This window comes from Passer montanus, unplaced genomic scaffold (assembly GCF_014805655.1).
Source record: "Passer montanus isolate IOZ18808 unplaced genomic scaffold, ASM1480565v1 scaffold22, whole genome shotgun sequence".
NCBI lineage: Eukaryota > Metazoa > Chordata > Aves > Passeriformes > Passeridae > Passer > Passer montanus.
Window position 1 is genome coordinate 1,914,154 of NW_024366815.1, and position 17,621 is coordinate 1,931,774.

Sequence of the window (17,621 nt, forward strand, 5' to 3'; positions counted from 1 at the left end):
TTCTCTGGGCAACATGTGCCAGAGCCTTCCCACCCTCACAGAGAAGAATTTCTTCTTTAAGCTCAATCTAAATCTATCCTATTTTATTTTAAAAACATTTCTCCTTGTCCTCTCACTAAAGGCCTTGGTAAATGATTTCTCCCCATCTTTCTTATAAGCATCCTTTAGATACTGAAAAGGCATAATAAAATCTTCCAGAGCCTTCTCTTCTGTGGGATGAACAACCTCAGCTCTCTCAGCCTGTCTGTGCAGCAGGTGTGTTCCAGCCCTCTCCTCATCTTGCTGTCTTCCTCTGGCCTTGATTCAACATGTCTGTGTCCTTTTTATCTTGGGGATGAATGGAGTGTTCCAGGTGGGGGTCTCACAAGAGTGAAGAATCACCTGCTGGCAGTGCTGCTTTTGGCCCTGGTAGTTAAATAATAAACAAGAGCAATCACACTTAATGTTTTCCTACCTGGAAGATTTTTCTCCCTTGGACCTATGCAACTCTCTTGGGAGCAAAGTATATGCCAGCACCAAACCACGCTCTTAGGGAAACCAGCAGCACAATTCCCAGCAGCCGGGTCAGGAGCAGTCTGTGCTCCCTTTCCCTCTGGGCTTTACCAGGTTTGCCCAAAAGCGCTGGCAGGCCTGATCCAGAAGGTGCTGATCCAGAAGGGGGAAGCTGTTTCGCAGCAAAGCTCAGCAGTTATCTCTACCCTGGCTTCCTGCCCGCTGCCACCAGCCTGGCCGTGGTGCGTAGGCATGTTTACATTTCCCCCGGCGAGGTGCGCGGCAGGCCGCGGGGCCGGGGCCCTATAAAGGAGCGACGCGGGGCCTGCACACACACACACACACCCACACAGACAGACAGACAGACACTGCACACATGCAGCCTGCTCAGGATGGCACAGCCCACCACTGTGCTGAGCATTTTCGCCATGGTCCTTCACACCGCTTTTGGGGAAAGTGGTTGCACCTCTGCAGACGGTGATGGTGAGTCATTTCATCTTCATCTTTCCACTCACGTATGATCTTGAAAAACCTCAGCTAAGAGATCCAGAATGCAGCTGTGTGATTAAATACATTCGTGTTTTAACTTCCAATCTCTCTTTAGTGACAGTGCCTGAGGGGGAGGTGGAGGATTCCTATTTAATTTAATCCCCAAATCTGCTGTCCTTATAAAATTCAAATCCACATGAAATAAGGGAACCCATAACTATATGCACAGTGCCAGACTTGGTAATCCTTGTTGTAGCTGGTGCTTGGGTGGGGACTTAAGCCTGGGAACAGGGAACAGGCATAACTTCACCCTTCTGCAGCCCATGCTCACTCTGCGCTGCTATTAGAGAGGGGTGAGGTTCTGGCCTCTTTTGCTCTTGCCAGTCTCCTCCAAATAAAATGCTTTGATGTAACTCAAACTTGGCCCAAACTGTTCCACTTCAAAAGACCAACTTTTACATTTTCTTTAAGCAGTTTCATCAGCTGTATATGGGATATAGTCCCAGTGTCCCTTGTAGCATGGCTGATGCAGCAACTCAGCCAGGGGGTTCTCACTGCACATTACTAGCAGCATTCATGCCCTACTCAGCAAATAATTATAAATTAACAACACTTTAAATTCACCCTTATTGTAGCCTTATTTATGATATCATATAAGGAATTAAAAATTATTTAGTAGCATCAAGATGAAAAACATAAATAAGCAGAATATAAAAACAAAATAAGCAGAATATTAAAAAAGCAGAAATAAAACCACTGTTTCAGGCTGCTGTTTGTTTTTTCAACAGGGATATGAAAAATTTTATTCAGAGATTCAGTCTCAATCTGCTAAACTCTTATTTGTCTGATACTAAACAAACAGCAATGACAAGAGTTTGTGCACTATGCTTGTTGGACATGGGCTATCACTCAGTAGGGTACAGCTCCGTTGGTTGGGAACAGAAGAGTTTTCAATTTTTAGAAGGAGAATAGTGGTGTTTTTATGCTATCTCTTAGTTAGAGAATCTCATTTTTCCCTGGGCATTTTGTATTGTAACACATGTATCTGGGCAGTTGTACATACATATGCATGTGCATAGACAGGACATGCATGATAAGTTTTTTCATTAAAAGAAAAAAGGGACTGGCTCAGAACTGCATCTAATCACCCCGGTGTTTTTATTTGCCATTTATTCGTGTAACTGGAGCTGTTTGGAGTCAGCTTTGGAAAGCAGCTATGGTGATGAATGTTCAGTGCTAGAGATTTATTGTTGGTTTCACTGAAATCTTCAGGGCTTCCCAAAATCAGATATGATCAGACCTTTGCTTGTTTTGACACTAACATGAATAAATCATTATTTCCTTATACTTGAAGACAGATTCAAAATATCCCCACTGAGCAATTAGCAGCTTTTATGACTTATTTATGAATCTCCTGTGTTTGGCCAACAAACTAGGTAATCCCGGTTAAAATCACCCATGATGGATATTTGACTTTCACTCTTTGCCTCTCTGACTTGCCCTGACTCCTGACAAAGCGCCAGTAGCCAACTCAGGCATGAAGTTATTGGCACTCTTACGGGCAAAGGAGGGGAGAGCTAACTGCAGCACTTGCCTCCATCTCCTCCTCTCTTCTGAGCATCAGGCTGCCTCCCAGCTGCTGTCCCCCAGCCTGGAAGAAGAGGTGGAGATCCCCAAAAGGCCTCAGGGAGCTACAGGCAGAGCTAGGGAGGGGCAGGCAGGGAGGGTGCAGGTGGCACAGGAGGCTCAGGGGCAGGGCACCCTCAGTGGTCCTCCTACCCACACTTGTAGGGTTTGTCCAACCCATCTAAATTGTTGTAATTGTTGTAAAACAAGATCTGCCTGAATCACTTCAGTGCTAGAGGTCTCACATTGCTCTGTCCATGGAGACATGCAGTGCTGAGCTGTGCCCCTGTGCCACGTGTTGCTGTCAGTCCTGGCAGGATCTAGAGCATAAAGCTGAAACATGTCCTTAGCCTCTGCTAACACCCTTCACTTCCTAAAGGCTCCTGAGGTTCCTGTTGTGGTTTGGACCATCCTGCTGGATGCTGTCCAAACCCAAGAGAGAACCATTTCTGTGAAGGACTGACCTGCCATGACTGTAGCTACGAGAGCAGTTTTTATCCCAGTTTAGAATCACTCCTTCCCAAGCCCTGCCTTGATTTCAGCAGAGCCAGGTTCATGGCTCTGCCTGGTATGCACTTCTCAAGGCAAATATTACAACAGTCTTGTGAATTTTTAAGTCAGTGAAGAGTCCTTAGCAGTATGAGTCATGTCAGACTCACCAAAACCATTCACGTAGCAAACACATTTGTGCGTGGTGGTTCTGAGGTTTCGGGCAGAAGTGAGGCTGAGACTATGTGCATACTTATGTCAGACAAAAAAATTAGTCAGCCCATGGAAAAACCATAGCAGAAACAGCATTTCAAGTTTCTTACTTAACACTGTTCCTGAGGTTTAATTATCATATATTCTATGGTTATTATGTTATTTCCCTGAATAAGGAACCATGTAATCACAATGTGAATGTTCAGCGTCTAACTGGTAAAGTCAGCTTTCCTTCCATTGTGGCACCAAAGCTTCACTGCATTTGTTAAACCTTGAATGCCTGTTTGAACTGCAAGACTAAACCTTTTCTTCTTTTCATTTTGCAACCAAACTGATAGAGAATTAATTCAAATGTCTGTAACTTTTCAGCAAATCAGTAGTGAATAGTAGATTTTTTTAAAATAAATAATTTATTAATAGGATGATTGTCAGGTTTTTAAGTTGATGCAAAATCTGGTGTATATAGTTGGCATATACAGAGATCACCAAGCAGTCATATAGAAAGGCAGATTAGTCATCCTAACCTTTAACTTTTAATATTGCCTTGAGTATAAAGCAAGTCTCCTGGCAGTTGCAAGTAAAATCTTAAGAGGCTTAGAATGTCACGTATCTGTGCATGTCAGCTTTGGGTGTATATATCTGTATAAAATATGGTGCATTGTTTTCCATTTTAAACAGATTCATTTCAGCTTACTTGGTATTTCCCAAACTTTGAATACACATATTTTTATGTACACAATTTTACCCACAAATATGCAACTGTGTGTGGTACATATTCCTGCACAAGCATGTCTGCCCTTATGGCACAGGGCTGCACTGGACAAGAATCACCTCTGTGAAACTGCTGCAGAACTTGTTCCAGAGTTGGGCTGATCTCTGTGTCTCTGTCTTGAAAGTGATGGTTAAATACAGCAGCTGTATTTCTGCATCTCTCTGTGTCTGTGTCTGTCTGTGTCTGCGTTTCTGTCTCTGTCTTTGTGCTGCACAGGTTCTCCCCTCAGAGCAGCAACACTGCTAGGGTACACTGCATTTGCTGTCCTTCAGGGAGATCTGGGCTCCCTGAGCTGTACTGAGCAGACCAGTAATGATTTCTTAGCACAGTTGCTCATGGTGACAAATGGCCACTAAATATTAGCTCATGGGGGAGAGATCTCCCTGTGAGTTCTGGATTAGTGCAGCATCAGATGCTCCCATCCCATCACAGATGCTAGTGGCAACAGTCCTCTTCCTAGCCTCTGCCTGCACTGCTTTCATGTGTTTCTCTGCATTTCTGACTGACTTGTGGACCTATCTTACTCAAAGTCTGACTGCAGATGCAAGAGTTGACCATATTTTTCTCCGGGAAGGATTTTCTATTGGAAATTTTTAACAGGCATTTCCCCGCTCTGTTTGTGAGTCTGAGTCACTGATACCCCACAGCAGATAGCAATAGGACAAGGAGGAACAGTTTTAAACTGTCAGAAGAGAGATTTAGATTAGATGATAAGAAGAAACTCTATACATAGAGGTCAGCAAAGCTCTGGAACAAGCTGCCCCAAAAAAATTGTGGATGCCCCAAAAAATTGTGCATGTCCCATCCCTGGAAGGGTCCAAAGCCAGTTTGGATGGGATCCTGAGCAAACTGATCTAGTGGGTGTCATTCCTGCCCATGGTGGATGAAACCAAATGATCTTTAAGATCCCTTTCAACCCAAACATTTCTTTGATTCTGTGATTCTTTTTCTCACTGTATCAGGTGCCCCACATGGCAAGGACCTGTCTGATAGCAGAGGATGGAGCATAATCCCTTGACTCAAGAAAGAGGTTTATGTATTGTAACAGCTACCCTTAACCACTGGTGAAAGGAGTCAGAGGCATTCCTGCCCCAAGGATCCATTCAAGGGGTCATAACAATAACCCTTTCTCTATCCACTTGGCTATAGTGGGTGAGATTTTATAAAATGAGGCTAAACTGGCATTTTCTGCCAGAGAGGACTTCTCTCAGAAGCGTCATTTTTTGCATCACTAGCCTCATACATGCCAAGTGTAGGATTTTAGAATTATGCTTTTACTCAAATCATGATTGTGTTATTAGTCGTTGAAGCAAATTTGCAGGAAGCCATGCCTTCTGGCAGAAAGTCTAAGATTTCCCACCTGAGCCCAAATTCATGACATTTCAGAAAGCTTTCCAGTACAATCAAAATGTGGCTTAGCTGCCTCATGGCACCAAAATATTCTTGCATGTGGGTGGACTTGCTGGCATGAAGAGAGAGCAACCTTGAGAGGTGCAAATAGCTTTTAGCTTCGTTTTGGACAAGGTTTCTCTGCTTCTTACAAAACAGGTGGGTTGAGTCTCTTTCTTTCAGGCAACCACATGAAGAAACAACCTCCTATACAATGGAGCTGCAAATCAAATACACTCACGGGTTTACTTCAGTAACATCTTGTGAATATCTCCTTAGGGACTCTTGGGGATGATGAACCAGACAATTTTGACATTGATTGCTTCAGCCAGCTGGAAATTAAGGACTCCTTTAGCAGCCTGACCTGCAATTTCACCGAGCTGTCCCCTTACAACACTAACTACACCTTGTCTCTGTGGTAAGTGCTGTCAGTCTGCCCCTTGGTAAACAACATCCAGAGAAACAGGGGCAGCAAAACTAGACAAAATCCTGTTTTGCCAAGTTGAGTACTGTATTCAGCAAAGAAGAGGAGTTTACTGAAGCAGAACATAACTCCCTAATGAGAAAAAGAAAGAGCTGGAAGCGGCTCTAAAGGGGATTATAGTGTCTCCAATAGTTCTGATCTTGCCTCTGTTGCTCTGAAATAAGGATGTAGCCCAGCATGAACTGAGAGTTTTTTACTTTAATTTAAATGGTATTTTAAAAAAATGTTTTTGAAGACACAAATCCTTTCCACAGAACATTCTTCAGCAGAAGGTTAATTTTTCACATCTGAGAAAATGCCTTCATCTAGGTTAAGACAAAAACTCAGCTTTTGTCTTTGCACACACAGACATACAAGAAACACACTAGAACAAACACACAAACCTCCAACAGTTATCAAACACATCAGACATCTCCACTTCCTATTGAGGCCTTGAAACTCTTTCCACCCTTTTTTTCACTGTTGTGCCAAGCTGAAGATCATATTTTGTTTCTTGAGCATACAGATCCTTTTCCCATATTCTGGTTTTCCTGAAACTGAAAGTTGTGTGGCAGCCAAAAAAGAAGTAGATACTTTTTGTAAATCTTTGTATACTAGTCATTAATAATTTCCCTTTTTTTCTCATAGTTTATTAGAAATTTTCTATTTTCATGGAACTATGGGTTTTGATTGAAGTTTTATGGCAGTTCTCAAACATAGGAGCCACAGAAATGGAAAAAAGTTCTAAAACTGCCATGTGATTCCCTCAAGGACAGTCTGACTGTTGACCCTCTACTTGCTACCACCTAAGTCAATAAGAAATTTCTCCATATCTTCAGAGAGCATCAAAACACATTGCCCTATATTTAAAAATAGCAGTGGTAAGGTAATTTTTGAAGATGCAAAAGTTTTAACACATGCACCTCCAATTAATTACACTTTTTTCTCAAGAACTCCGTGATGCTCAATGTGATTCACATCATTTTACTGTTGTGCTCAAGGACCACAAGGAAAAACATTATCAATCTCTCAAACTCCTTATTTGCATTGCATTATTTCTTATTTCACATGGAGTCTCACTTCAGTGAGATAAGTGAAAGGAGCAAGCAGGGTTCATCCCTTACAGTAAGTAGTTAAGTAATATTAACACTGAGAAGAAATTATTGTTGTGTCACTTTGGCCAACAGTACCAAGGAAGACAACAATTACGCCTGCTCCAACATGAAGAAACAGGAAGATGTATTCTTCTTGCAGTTCATTGATATACTCTCGAACAGAGATGTTTGCATGTACTCTGAGACGAAGAGAAGGGTCTGCAGGAGTCTGGTTGTAACTGACATTGGTGAGACACTTAACATTTTGGACATTTTTACAGTTATAGGCTTACTGGGGGAAAAATAGCCCAGAACAAAACCTAAGGGTCAATCTGGATGACATAAAGGCAGCATAAAGTAACATCTTCAAGAGCATGTAGCCTGTATTGGGATGTTAACAGAGTGTGGTGTTTCCCCTGCTTCAAAGCCAGACATTATTAACCTCCATTCAAAGAAGAGCATGTAGCCTGGATTGGGATGTTATCAGAGTATGGTTATCAGAGTATTTCCCCTGCTTCAAAGCCAGACATTATTAACCTCCATTCAAAATGTGTAGCTGAATTCAGGCTGATTGTGACACTGCTCAGACCTGGACATAGACTGAATCCTAATCCAGGGCTGAAGCAGTTGTTCCTGAGTGTGGATGAACTGCCAAGCAGGGACATTTTGTTCATCTCTGACGAGAGATTGTGCAGTTTAGGGACTGGCCACCCCATGGATAGCATGAGCCCAGTAGCACAGGGAACACAAGGTTGCAAGGTCTCACTTCACATCGCGGAGTTATCCTGTTGCCTGAACAAGCTGCATCCTGCACTGGTAATTGTGGATGGGCTAAGACACACCAGGGACCTGCCTGAGCCAACAAATAGGAAACTCAAGGGGAAGAGGGGATGCACAGCATTTACTGTTCTTGGTAACCAGTGTTATTCAAGGGTTGCAGAGAGGGCTGTGTAGGACAGATTCTTCTCTGGTCTTCTCTGGTGCTTTGTCTCCGGTTGGTAGTAAGCACTGCAACATCCCTCTCTTGCGAAGCATTTCTGCCACAATCCAATATTTTGTAACAGTCTTACATTACCTCTTAGTTTATGGGCCAGCCTGGACTATCTCTGGCCGTCCCTACTCTAAAAACTGTGGAAGATCTGTGTATCTGGAAGTTGTAGAAGGAGTGAGAGCAATTTATGGCTATATGTGTTTTCCTGAGAGGAGAGAGGTGGGGGCTCTGTGCTGCTGTGAGAGCTGACGTACTTATCAAGGTGAATTCAGGAAGCCTCAGTGACACAGCCACAAGTCCCTGCAGGTCTCAAGCCCGCCCAACTTAGGCTCAGCTTGGAGAGAGCTCTGAGGGCCTCATTTCCAACCTGATGTACTTGCATGGCTGGTCTTTATCACAGTCTCCTGCAGACCAGGTCAGATGTGGGTTCATAGCAAGGGTCTGGAGCCACAGCGCCCTCTGCTCTATCTAACACCATCAGACCCTCTGCCCACTGCCCTGACAGACAGCCACAGTGGTACCTGAGCACAGGTTGTTCCCTAGCACCTCCTCCCAGCTGGGTTTTGCCAAGGGGCCTCCATCTCAGAGCACAGGCTAGAGAGACTGAATTTCAGACCTTCAAGCTGCCACAGGGTGGGCGTGCTCAGGAATTGCTTTCCAAGACTAAATGTCATATCCCTCACAAGCTGCTCCCCTGCTCCCTCAGTCTACTTCTCTAGCAGGTCAAAACCAACACCCTCTCGGGATTAGGGCATAAGGATGAGCTGGGGCTCAACATGAGGATTGCCTAACTCAGGACAGCTCTTCCTCAAGACAGGTCACCCTGCAGGGCTGTAACCTGAAGTGGACTGGTTTTTACATTTCAAATCCTGTTTATTTTCTAGTAACATTGTTCTGCTCCTGTGTTATCCTGGTTTGTTGTCATTTGCAGTTAAGCCTGAAGTACCATTCGCTATAAACATCACTTATGAAAGGGAGGCAAATGAATATCTTATTCGTTACTGTACACCACACTCAAGGAAGAAATACTTAAAGGACAAATTAGTGCACCAAGTAGCCTATCGGCAGAAAGGAGGTACTTGGAAGGTAAGTGGTGATGTATAGGTGTGCTTACACTAATCTCCAAAATGAAGCATTATCAGAACTACCTGTACCATGTAAAAATGATCAAATCTTCATTTCTGCAGATCTCCACCTGAAAATTTGGAAAGGTGCAATATTTGGCATTTGGAAATGTCATCAGTCAAAATTAGTTTCAAAATCAGTCAAATCAGTTTAATTCATATGGGCTTTGCAATGTGTTGAACCATTCTAAGTTTGCTCTTTGCTGTAGTGGTTTTGCTGTTATTTTCTGTGCTCATCAGTAAGTCAGTAAAATTTGTGACCTCTTTACTTATTTTGCAAGTTTCTTCATGTCTCCTTTTCCGTTTAATCCTTCCAGGCTTCCAAGGCAGGCCTTCAGCTCTCCCACCCTCAGGCTGTCTGAGGCTGCAGCTGTCTGTGAACTGGGTGTGACTGGGGCTGCCCAGCTGCAGGGATCTCTGTGTCCCCAGTCACCAGGGCAGCCATGCAAAAGCCACTCACAGTGTTTGAGAGCATGGACTATGCGTGGGTTTTACAGAGGGAACACAGTGCTGTCCACCAAAATCAGACTTGTTACCTGGAGTGCAACAAGGCAGTAATTACACAGTGGAGAGAGACATTGACTGCTCCGTGGCACAAGCCTGGGTGCTCAGTGGTATTCCACAAATCAAGCACACCAACTACCAAAATGTTCTACTATTTATACATTTTAGCAAACAAACTAATTAGTTTGTAACTTGGCCACAAGTTACACAGTTCTCTTATTAATTAGTGTTCCATCTTCTATTGGTTAATGATTCTCTCCCATCCCATGCTAGTTAGCCCTCAGGCTCAATCTTTGTCTTCTCTTGAGTTGGTGGCTCTCTTGTCCAGGTGGGCCATGAGTCAGCAGTCGTGATCTGCTCCTGCCAGAATTATCTTCTAGCCAGTTTAGAGCTGATTCAGCACAGCTACCAAGTTGTCTTTATTAGTTTCTTCCTTATCCTGGGGATCTACCAAGTGTCCTCTACTATGGCCCAAGAATTCTGCACTCTTTGTGTCCATTACCATCACTACCTCCTTCCCAAGCTTTGTTAACCTCCTCCCAGGTCTCACACCATCGAAGCATGTCAAGACCCAAATTTTAACAAGGCAATTCTACTCACTAGTAATTGTTTTTCTAACATCTGGACATCATTTAGAGCTTGGTTATTAGCTGCTCTCCGTTTCACAGATTAAATCTCCCTCCCTGATTGATTAGGCTTGAAAATATATAAAGATCAAACATCAAAGAACTTAAGGGGAAAAGAAAATGGATTCAGGCAGCAAAATACACTGAAATGGAGAGCACCAGAGCTGCACTGCAGAATTTCAGCTTCTTCCCTGTAACTCTCCTCTCAGACATTGTCATTTTATGCTGCAAAAATGTATTTTTTCCCCATCTCTCCTCTGAGCCTTTTCATGGGAGCATATATTTCCTACAGCAGTGTCAGCTGCTGCAAAGCACAGTTAATACTCACAGCTGTTTTCCTAAAAAGCTTTTACCCAGCATTTGTCTCTCTTCTCAATACTATCTGGACTACGCTCCTGTTTAACTAGGCTGATGCCCTGATAAGCACCTGTGTAATAGCTAGACAGATGGAGTAAACAGCACAGTATTTCAGGGATGCACCTGATCTCACATATTTTGCTGAACTCGAGGATAATTCTCCACTGTCTGCTGGAAAAATAATTGTATTTGTGTGTGTGTGTGTGTGTTTAGACAATAGAGTCACCATACCTTCAGATAAAATTGCTGGGGAAAAACCTTGAAAATGAAGCATCATATGAGGTGAAAGTACGTTCTCAGCCCAATGGAGATTATTTTAAGGGCACATGGAGTGAATGGAGCACTTCCCAGAGCTTCAGGACAGCAAGAGAGCAGCACTCCACAGAAAGCTGTAAGGGCTGAAAACACTTTGGTCCTCCTGGAGGAAAGCAGAGTGGTGGGGGGGGGGACGGGTCTGGGCTCCCTGGCCAGCCTCAGCAGCAGCAGGGATGAGAGAATGGGGAGGGAGGAGCCCACAGCCACAGCAGGGTCAGCCCTCACAGACACAGGCACCCCAAGGAGGTGACTCACAGAGCAGCTGGTTCACTCTGGTCTGGGGCTGGCTCTCCATGAAGATTTAAATCTCATTCAAAGGCAATAAGGTCAGAGGAAGTGCTGCCATAACAGCATGAGGGTGTGGGTGCAGAGGGAGATGAAGCCTGACTCACTGCTTGCTGCTGGCTGGCTTGCCAGGGGAAGGAAGAACTTGCACCAGGCATTTTGGGTAAGGCACAAAGAGCTGTGAAACATGACCCATTTCAGAAGCCTGGGCTTGGGTGTGAACATGGGACTTGAATCATTAATGCATCACAGGATGAAATCTCCTCACTGCACATGAATAATCTTTGTGGTCCTTGGGTCCCTTCAGTCCCCAGGGGCACCTTGGAATTACAGGTGTTAGAAGTCACCTCTGTGCTGCTGTGAGGACACAGTGGATGCTGATTTCAATGCATAGGAGGTGACAGCACACTTCAAGCTCCTTTAATCCAGAGTGTGAACCCAGCTCAGCCAAGTGCTGATGCTGTGGCAGCCTATCATCCACCTCCTTCATGGAGGCAGAAGAAGTGAGCTCAGCCCAATGATAGGCAAGTGTAATGGTTGGTGTTAATTTCTAATTTATCATCTGAAAAGACATCACTGTTATGGTGGCTTAACAGTGAGACATTTACATGCATTGGCTGATGTTCTTTGTTTTCTTTTAGATAGCAGTGTGGTCATGGTTATATTCTCCATCCTGGGATTCATGCTGTCCGTTGTTATGATTGCACTGATCGTAGCTTTTTGGGAAAACAGGTAATCTCTTTGCATCAGAAAAGGTTTTGGAACCCAATCCTTTTCTGACAGTCTTATTTTCCCCATTTTACTTGTGAACTATTCTCTCTCCATCTCTGGAACTCTGTATCAAGCTGATGGCAAGCAAAGAGTAGAAATGAGCAATACAAGAGAGTGTTGGCAGGCAGAAGATGACCTGCCACTTGGACAGGATTTCAGTCCTGAGCTCAAAACACTGGGACCTTTGGTGAGCCAAAGTCACCACAAAACAATTAACAGACTCAGTGTCCCACTGGAGGCAAATTTGACTCACAAACTTCAAGCAAAATCCAGAAAAGAAAGGAACCGGCGGGTTTTAGTAAACTTCTAAGAAGTGTGGAAACAGAATGCCAGACTGATGAACTCTTTCCCTTTCACAGCTGAGTCAGCAGGGTGTTTGCTTTGCAGGGCTTTCAGAAGCAGCAGGGCAGAGTCCTCTGCAACAGGACTTGGTGTCAGACACCAGCCTGGCCAAATCCTCTTCCAGCCAGCCAAGAGGCAAGATCAGCCCAAACTGGGACTAAGGATACATTAATTACCCAAGCAGTCCTTGGTCTGCAGCAGGGCTTTTCATATATCTGCTACATAGCAGTAGATGGATGACTGTAGATATGTTTTTAATGACATGGCTCACTAGAGCTGACAAGCTTAAGAAAATGAACAGATATGTAGATAATGTTACGAAACTAGAATCTGGAGGGATAAAATCCAAGTTTATCTGTAGAAGATGAACTCCTTGCAAGACAGAAAGCCCAGGACTCTTCAACAACATTCAGAAGAGTCTGTCCATGACACTGACCTCAAGAGAGGTAACTCTGTGTGAGCTGCTTCTTGGGACAATGCTTGGGCTGTGCTGACTCCAGAGTAATACAAGGGGATTACCTGCACAGTGCTAGCTGATCTCAGCCATACCACGCCACAAACAATTTTTATAATTAACATTTTAGACACTGGAGTTATCTGCCCTAGTGCTACTTTATTCACAAGTATAGAGGGAGCTTGAGATTTCTTGTTCTGCATTTTACTGTTGCTGGGAACTGGCAGTTATCTAACTTTGCTACAAGTCTTGCTTATATAAAACTGCAGCAAAACCAGATGAGACTTTTTGACTTTTTGATTTCCATTTTAGAAAGAAGAGGGTTTTATGCATGTGCATATATACAGCCACACAGAAACATAAATAAAATTAAATATATATATGTATAATTATAACCCTGCAATGATTGAATATCAGTTGGATGACATCCTCTAGACACATCATAGCTGACAGTATGAAGCAGCACAACATGAGAACTTTGCTGATCAAGGCAGTAAAAATGAGACCTGTGGAACAAGGCTATGGACAGATGTCTAAAACTCAAATTGCTGGCCAAGGAGTGGGATAATATGCCATTCTTTGAATTAATTGAACATACAGAAGCAAGTATCAGCAAATTTCCACTTTAACCACAGCATCTTCTTGCACTTAGGGAAAACAGCTTCACCACAGAGAGTCCTGTTTACACAGCTAGATGAAAACAAGCAACAGACTCTTTGCCAGCATAATTTGTTGCATTTCCAGTACTTAGTGAAGTGTTTTCTTTTAACTATGGCAATTTGTGCACTCCAAAGAACAATGACTTTTTGGTGATCTTTACAATTCCTCTTCTCTTGTCTAATTTATCCTGAGGCTTCTCTGTCTTTATTCTGGATAATGCCAGCCAGCCCTAAGGCTTTGTGAGAGCTGGTACAAATGATGCAATATGAACCTCTGATACCTCACCATAGCCCCCTTATGCTGCTTTTTGTCGACTGTTGCTGTTTCAGGATCAAGCCTGCTGTCTGGCCAAGCCTTCCGGACCATAAAAAAACGCTGGAGCAACTATGCAAGAAGCCAAAAAACGTATGTTCTTCCACTGTTCTTTCCACCTGAGTATAGACTCTTGGGGACAAAACTAACATGAGACACAGCATGTGCATTTGCTGCATGAACTAGGACATCTTTCAGAAATTACCTCTACATTTCACTGAAGAGAGCCCACATTTGCTCATGCAGATGTCAGCCAGGGGTATGGAAATAACACACAGTTGACCTAGTCCTGAGGTTTGACTTGTGCAAAGTATCTACAAAGGTCTTGGGAAGTTGATGTATGAAGAAAGGCTGAAGGAATTAAGTTTCTTTATAGAAGAAAAGGAAGCTTGGGTGGGGAATACTCTTTACAACCTTCCAATACATAAGGTATATGTAGAGAGATGGGAAAGATGCCCTCACCACAGGGCTGTGTGGAGACAGGAAACACATGCCTCTGGTAACAGAGGCAGCAAGCATGTGTTGCTTCAGGGCAAACTTCTTCCAGATACAAGGAAAGAATCTTCCTTGTGAAGAGAATTAAACACTGTGTAGCCTGCCCAGAGATAGGTAGGTTCCCCTTTGGGAATAGGTTTAAGGCTTGGCTTGATAGGGCTCTGAGTAGCCTAATCCAGGTCCTGCTTCTGACAGAAAGTTGGACTCCACAGCTCCTTTCCAACCAAGGTGCTTTGGTGATTCTACAAAACTGATCATGGGGCTGGATGGGGACCTCTTCCAAACATTCCTGGTGGTGTCCATGCACCCTGACATGGTCAGCAGCATTGTTCATATATCATGCAGTATATGAACTCCTTTGCCAGTTAAAAGCCAGATGGACAAGTCATTAGTGCTGTTCACTCCAGGTACATTATTAGCATGTTCTTAATTTCATAGGAGGTCTAACACAGCTCCCCCAGCCCCTTTGCTCCCCAGTTGAGGGATTCCTAACGTTTTTCAGGAAGTCATGGCAAATTTTTTCTTCCCATGCTGCTAAATTAGGAAGTCAAAACTGAAAGAAACCACCTGGGTGGGCACACTCCTTCCTGTGAAATGGCAGGCAGGCAATAAATGTGTGTCTCACAAAAGTCTCTGAAACATTCTATAGAGCATAAAACACTCGCCAGGGGTACTGCCCAGAAGAGGACACTGGATAAATGAAGTTAATAGGGAAAGGGATTTTCAGCCATGGGATAGTTTATTCTGTGCTAACCTACTGTAACTGCTCAGGGTTACATCTGGAGTTAAAGAAAGTTAAAGAAATAATAAATACCCTTCTAAAATAAATTATCAAAGTATTTTTTATCCTAAGCTACTACCCACTGTTGACTAACTGTGCTGTTCCCTTTGCCACACAGAATTTTGATATAAGCTTTAACCCAGAGAGTTTTGGTTATGTTCATATCCATAAAGTGGATGGCCTTTGGGCAAAAGCTGAACTGGAAAATTTTCTGCAGCCGTCAACTGCTCCAGAGACAAGCCTTCCAGAAAAATTCAGGAGTGGATCAGACCTGAAGACGATCCCTGCGATGGCAGACAAAAACAACCCAAACCTGCCGGTGGAAAAGGAAGCTTGGGTGGGGAATACTCTTTACAACCTTCCAATACATAAGGTATATGTAGAGAGATGGGAAAGATGCCCTCACCACAGGGCTGTGTGGAGACAGGAAACACATGCCTCTGGTAACAGAGGCAGCAAGCATGTGTTGCTTCAGGGCAAACTTCTTCCAGATACAAGGAAAGAATCTTCCTAGTGAATGTCTCTGAAACATTCTATAGAGCATAAAACACTCGCCAGGGGTACTGCCCAGAAGAGGACACTGGATAAATGAAGTTAATAGGGAAAGGGATTTTCAGCCATGGGATAGTTTATTCTGTGCTAACCTACTGTAACTGCTCAGGGTTACATCTGGAGTTAAAGAAAGTTAAAGAAATAATAAATACCCTTCTAAAATAAATTATCAAAGTATTTTTTATCCTAAGCTACCACCCACTGTTGACTAACTGTGCTGTTCCCTTTGCCACACAGAATTTTGATATAAGCTTTAACCCAGAGAGTTTTGGTTATGTTCATATCCATAAAGTGGATGGCCTTTGGGCAAAAGCTGAACTGGAAAATTTTCTGCAGCCGTCAACTGCTCCAGAGACAAGCCTTCCAGAAAAATTCAGGAGTGGATCAGACCTGAAGACGATCCCTGCGATGGCAGACAAAAACAACCCAAACCTGCCGGTGTCTTACGAAGGAGTCTGGCCAGCTGAAGCCCTGCACAGGCTTCTGGGCCCCAGCCAGTTTGCAGTCACTGAGGGCAGCTGCAGCTCCAGCACGTATGAGGTTTGCCACAGCAACAGGGTGCCCCTGCACAGCTATGGTTTCCACCTTTCCTCCACCTGTCCCCTGGATCCTTCAGGCCAGCCCCATCCAGAGCCCCTAAGCCACGACACCGGATCCCAGATGCTGCCCAACAGTGACATGAGATCACCAAACAATGAGGAAGCCTACGTCACAATGTCCAACTTCTACAAAATTCAGTAAATCTCACAAGAATTACAGCATGCAGTTTTTTTCTCTAACACACGCAGGATACTGAAGCTTTCTGGTTTTGTTTTCCCATATCCTATGAGCTCCCACTTCCCTCTGCTCACGGTGTTCTGCTCACGGTGCAGGGAAGGGGGTTCTCCTACACTGCAGTGAGAAGTAGCCTATCTCAGCATTCAGTGTGCTGCTAGCAGTCTTCACTGCAGCAGAAATTAAACTTAATTTAACCTGATTCTGATCTTCAAATCTAATTAATCCAGAGCAGTGACAATGCAGTCCCAGCTGAGGATCACAGCATGTCTCATAGAAATTAATGAACTCTTTTGTTACCCTCTTGGTTACAAAGTTAAGCTCTTATTAATGCCTTAGCAAGAAATATGACAGTAAATTCCTTTTAAATAGAACCCAATCTCTTTTAAACACTGGTGGGTCAAGACTAACTCCCCCCCAGTCAGTCAAAAGACAGTAAAAAGACAAAAAAACAGGAAATTAGAGTTGCTATCAATTATTAGATACCTGATGATTCAGGAGCTTGAACACCACAATGAGAGTTAGCTGAGTGCCCAGCAAAAATGTTACATGGGTCCATCTGAGGGAGCTGTTTCCTGAAATGAATTTAGTTTTTGGTTTTGATGGTTTTTTGGTAGTTTGTTATTTTGGGGGTTTTTTTTGAGACTCAAATTAAAACAAAGCAAATCCTAAATGCCACTACTTTTTGCTATTGGCAGAGAACTGCCCTTAAGCCAACTACAGGATGCACAGGTATTTCTGCTAATACTTTTGAGGTCTTCAACATTTCATGTACCAACTATGAGAAGCAAAGTCCTTTCTCTTCTTAGAAGCTGAATTAGATCTGTAAATTGCATGATGCTGTCCTTTTCTGTAGCTCTTATGCAATTATTAGTGTAGCATAAGTGCTTTCTATTCCAGAGACTGGGCTGACCATGCTTGTTTACTAGCATCATCCCCAATGGCTGTGACTGCACACAAGTACTATGAATTTGGACAGGCAAGGTTCTCATGCAACATCTAACAGAGGAAGATGGATGGAATGTTGTGGATCCTTTCCAGTGATCACAAGACCTAATTTGTTTTGGTTTTTTTTTTTTTTTTAAATATCTTATAGTTTACCAGGAGATGTTTTTTGTTTGTGGGTGTTCTTTTTTTCTTTTTTCTTTTTTTTAAGTTTTAATTATTTTTTCATTGTGACTTTTTTTTATGGTATTATGTTTTTGGGTTTTTTTTACATTATGGCTGAGCCACTTCACAGTCCTTGGATGC

At 43.3% G+C, this 17,621-nt stretch overlaps 1 protein-coding gene across 1 annotated transcript; it reads left to right on the plus strand.

Moving 5' to 3' along the window:
• The first annotated feature begins 675 nt into the window (after window positions 1-675).
• IL7R (interleukin 7 receptor) lies at window positions 676-16,445 on the plus strand. Its single transcript, XM_039709937.1, has 8 exons — window positions 676-975; window positions 5,750-5,888; window positions 7,121-7,275; window positions 8,950-9,104; window positions 10,843-11,020; window positions 11,871-11,961; window positions 13,786-13,861; window positions 15,834-16,445. The coding sequence occupies exons 1-8, from the start codon at window positions 885-887 to the stop codon at window positions 16,335-16,337; spliced, it is 1,389 nt and encodes a 462-aa protein (XP_039565871.1). The 5' UTR covers window positions 676-884; the 3' UTR covers window positions 16,338-16,445.
• Window positions 16,446-17,621: the final 1,176 nt, after the last annotated feature.